Raw genomic sequence first — 4,894 nt, 5'->3', positions numbered from 1 at the left:
GATTCTCTCTTCTGCCTTATTGTGTCTGTTGTTGAAACTGTTTATTGACATCTTCAGTTCACTCACTGTATTTTTCAGCTCTAGGATTATTGTTTGTTTGTTTGTTTCATGGTTTTTCTTTATTAAACTTTTCATTTTGTTCATGCTTTGTTTTCTTAATTTCATTTTGTTGTATGTGTGTTCTTATAGTTCACTAAACTTCTTTAAGAATATTCTAAATTCTTCATCTAACAGTTCATAGATCTCCATTTCTTTAGGATCAGTTCTTGGAACTTTATTAGTTTCTGTTGGTGGTGTTATGTTTCCCTGGTTTTTAATGACCCTTGATTCCTTATGTTGGCATCTGCACATTTGAGTAAGCAGTTTCCACTTCCAGATTTTACAAGTTCACTTTGGCAAAGACAGTCCTTCACCAGTCAGCTCAGCTTGGGGTTGGGATGGGTCAGCTAGTAGTGTCCTTGGGCAGGTGTGGCTTACAATTGGGGTCTATTTTTGAAAGAGGTCATCAACTGAGTTCTGAGGTTTGGGAGGGGTGCTACTGGCATGGAAAAGTTGGATAGGATTGCTGGCCTAATTTCCTGGCCAAGCATGGCTGTAGAGTGGGCTCTGTTGTTACTCGTATTCTCTGGTCAGGCTTCCTAGTTGGGCAGAACTGGGTACTATACTCGGCAGGAGTTAGGGTTTTTAATTACCTTCACTGGCTGGGTGGGGCTGCAGAATAGGCTCAAGGCTGGAACGGCTCATTAACTGGGGACCTGAATCATGCAGAACTGCACACCAAGTTCCCTGGCCACATGGGGCCACCAGCTTTGCTCTGCAGATAAGCAGAGCCACTGGCTGGGCTCTCTGCTCAGGTGCCCCTGTATGTGGGGTTATAGAATGGGCAATTCAGCTTCCCAGGTGTTCTGGTTAAGTCTCCTGAGCAGGTAGGGCTGAAGGCTGTATTCCACAATAGGCAGGGCTATGAATTAGCTTCTCTGCCCAGGAAGCCAGGGAGAACAGGCTCAATGGCAAGCATATCTTGTTTGGGGTCCCAAATCAGGTAGAACTGTGCACCAAATTCTCTGGTCAGATGGGGCTGCAAGCTTGGTTCTGCAGATGAACAGAGCCACTGGCTAAGCTCTCCACTCAAGTGTTTCTGGTTTAGGCAGCTTCCAGGATGCTCTGGTCAGGTTTCCTGGTTGGGAAGGGCTGGGAACAGCACTCAGCAGTAGACAGAGCTATAAATTAGCCTCCTTGCCTAGACAGGGCAGCAGAACATGCTTCAAAACTGGCCAGCATCATTATTCAGGGGCCCAAATTAGGCAGCAGTGTGTACCAAGATTCCTGGATAGACAGATCCACCAGGTTGGCTATGAAGAAGGTCAAAGCCACTGAACAGGCTCTCTACTTGAATGCTTCTGGGCTATGCAGATTCCCAGGGGCTTCAGCCAAGTTTCCTTGTTGGGAAGGGCTAGGAGATACACTTGGCAGTAGGTAGAGCTATGAATTATCTTCCTCGCCTGGGTGGAGTGGCAGAATAGGCTCCAAGGCCAGCAAGGTCAGAACTCTCGTGTTTGACTTGGCATAACCATGTACACTGAGTTCCCTGGACAAATGAATCCACTGCCTGGGCTCTGCAGAAGGGTAGCACTTCTTGATAAGCTCTACACTCAAGTGATGCTGAACTACACAGTTTTGCAGGTGTTCTGACCTGGCTTCTTGGTTGGGCCAGGCTGGAGGGTTACACTCAGCACTAGACAGGGCTATAAATTTGTTCCCCTGCCTGAGTGGGGAATCAGGACAGGTTCCAAGGCCAGCAAGTCTCATCATCTGGGGTTGCAATTCAGGCAGAACTCCCTACCAAGTTCCCTGGTCTGATGGGAGCACTATCTAGGCTCTGCAGATGTGCAAAACCTCTGGTGGGGGTTTCTATCTGGATGTCACTGCAAAAAGGAACTAGTGTGCCAAAATCTGAGCCCTGGTGTCTGAAAGTCCTGCCAATCTTCTCCATCACAATCTTATTCCCAGTGGTCAAAGCCCACAGATTCCCTCATGACCTCTGGGAGTGAGACCAGAGTGGACCTCCCAAGAAGTGACCCATAATTCTGAGTGAGCTGGATATCCACCTTGGACTTCCTTTTTCCCAGTGGGGACACCATTGGCCAAGAAGGTCTCTCTTAGTATGCTACTGGATCAGCAGGTGAAAGGGGTGATGCACACAGAGTGTAGTTGCTCCTCCACTCTTCTAATATGGTCCTTCTTGGTCTCTATGTTTCAAGGGGGTGCTTCAGCACCTTCCCCATGTTCGAGGATTTTCACAATGGTATCTTGTTTATGAATAGTTGCCGGTCCTTTTCCTGATGAGGAGGATGAAAGTCAGGAATGTCCCATGTTGCCATCTTCATGATGTCAATCAGAACGAAAACTCTAAAGTCTGAATCCTTAATCACAGTACTTTGCTGTTTCTTAGGTCACAAAATATCCTAAAATTAAGACAATAGTTTGGGCCAATAGTGAGTTGTACTAGCCTCCCTTTGGAATAGTTGTCAGTCAATCTTTAAATATCTTTTAATTTTCATGAAACCTCATGAAATAATCAAGAACATGAAGCACCAAGAAGGTACTTCTTGATATTCAAGATGGAAAATTGAGGTGTTTCCATCACGACAAAGTATTTCCCCTTTTCCAGTGTTGAATGGAGGAAAAGAAATGGCACATACAATTCTTGTAATGCTATCATTTCTCCTGAATCTTGTCTGTTTTCTAATTTTAGGAGCACCAAGCCAATGATAGGGGGAGGAAATATTACAGAGATTACCCATTTCATCCTCTTGGGATTCTCAGATTTTCCCAGAATCACAGTAGTGCTCTTTGTTGTATTCCTGTTGATCTACATTACAACTCTGACGTGGAACCTGAGCCTCATCATCTTAATAAGGCTGGATTCCCACCTCCACACGCCCATGTATTTCTTCCTCAGTAATCTGTCCATCATAGATATCTGCTACGTGACCTCCACAGCCCCCAAGATGCTCTCCAACTTCTTCCAGGAGCAGCAAACTATCACCCTTGTGGGTTGTGCTGTTCAGTACTTCATCTTTTCAACCATGGGACTGAGTGAGTCTTGTCTCATGACAGCCATGGCTTATGACCGATATGCTGCCATTTGTAATCCACTTCTCTATTCATCCATCATGTCACCCACCCTCTGTGTTCAGATGGTACTGGGGTCCTATATGGCTGGACTCTCTGCTTCTATATCCCAATTGTGTGCCCTGCTTCACCTCCAATTCTGTGGGCCTAATGTAATCAACCACTTCTTCTGTGACATGCCCCAACTGTTAGTCCTGTCCTGCACTGACACTTTCTTTGTACAACTCATGACTGCTGTATTAACAATGATCTTTGGGATAATAAATGTCTCAATTATCATGATATCTTATGGCTATATTGTCATCTCCATTATGAAGATCACTTCAGCTAAAGGCAGGTCCAAGGCTTTCAACACCTGTGCTTCTCATCTGACCACAGTGGCCCTCTTCTATACCTCAGGTATGTTTGTCTACTTGAGTTCCAGCTCTGGCGGTTCCTCCAGCTTTGACAGGTTTGCATCAGTCTTCTACACTGTGGTGATTCCCATGTTGAATCCCTTGATTTATAGTCTGAGGAACAAGGAAATCAAAGATGCCTTGAAGAGGTTGCAAAAGAAGAGAAAGTATTGCTGAGGTCACAGATTATGAGATTTCTTACTGATTTGTCCTGCAGAATCACCTTGGCTGACAATAATATGCATAGATAGACTATATCAAAATTCATACGGCCTTTGGGCAAAGAATGCTTAATTTGGCAGAGATAATATGCCAAAATGAGACAACAGTTGATTTGATGCCACGCAAATACTATATCTTTAAGCCCTAGAGGTTCATCACTTTCACCCTACATGATGAGTGGCCTCATCATTTGTTAATCCATGTTCAATTATTCGTGAAACATCAAGCTTTAGAAACTTGTTGCTTCTTTTTGCTTCTTAGACTAAGCCCTGTTCAATTTCAAGCTTCTGACCCTAAAGAAGAGATACCTGACAGAGGCTCCTGGGATTAGAAACCTTGTCTCCCAAATATTTTGATGCAGCCTAATCCAGACATGGTGGTAACCAATGTTTGTTCTGTGTTTCTGACTAGAATGGGAATGAACAGAGAGAGAGGTTGCCTTTGGACAGAAAGAAAGCTATACAATTTACCTGGTTGTGCCTCTTGGGAAGACCACTCTGTGATAGCTGATGTTTTTCTAAGGCCTCTTTCAATGGAAATCATCTAATAAGTGTCAGTTACATCCTAGTCTCCACTAGCTGTAGTCTAAGGAAGGAGGAGGTGATCTGAATCATAAAAAGGAATACAAAAGATGTATGTGGTCCCTTCATTGCCATTTACTTATGAATCTGATGATTTAATTTCTTGCAACTAATTTCCAGTGGGGATTTCTGAGGAATAACAATGTTCAAACTCCATATCACAGTCAATAGAAGTTTTGCTATTCTGGGACTCAAACCTCTTTTTCTCTCTCCCATTAAATCTAGAAAATTTAACATTGATTACTATAGCCAGTGGGATCATACCATCAAAATTGTTTCTGATATTTTAAAAATCTGTTCAAGTTTAGTGTGAGGAAACTTGTGTGAGAATGCATTGTAATCATAGAGTCACTGAATATTCAATATTTCAGCGACTAAGAACAAACATGAAAAACTGCTGTATGTATTTTCTACTATCAATGTTCGTTTTACAACCTAGAGATTTATGGTTGTTTGGGATGATATAATGGTTGGAGTAGAATGGATAGAGTTACTTTAATGCTGATATTTTCCAGGTAGCCTCGAGTACCAGAAGAGGAAGTAGATACTGATAAGCAGGGT

The 4,894-nt window shown here is 43.3% G+C and overlaps 1 protein-coding gene across 1 annotated transcript; it reads left to right on the top strand.

Moving 5' to 3' along the window:
• Positions 1–2,768: 2,768 nt before the first annotated feature.
• Positions 2,769–3,707, top strand: LOC106825168 (olfactory receptor 5AN1). Its single transcript, XM_014831817.2, has one exon. It carries the CDS (start codon positions 2,769–2,771, stop codon positions 3,705–3,707), a length of 939 nt encoding a protein of 312 aa, XP_014687303.2.
• The last annotated feature ends 1,187 nt before the right edge of the window (positions 3,708–4,894 follow it).

This window comes from Equus asinus, chromosome 17 (genome assembly GCF_041296235.1).
Source record: "Equus asinus isolate D_3611 breed Donkey chromosome 17, EquAss-T2T_v2, whole genome shotgun sequence".
In the NCBI taxonomy this organism is placed as follows: domain Eukaryota; kingdom Metazoa; phylum Chordata; class Mammalia; order Perissodactyla; family Equidae; genus Equus; species Equus asinus.
The sequence above is the reverse complement of the archived record's forward strand: the minus strand, read 5'-3'. Positions and strand labels throughout refer to the sequence as shown.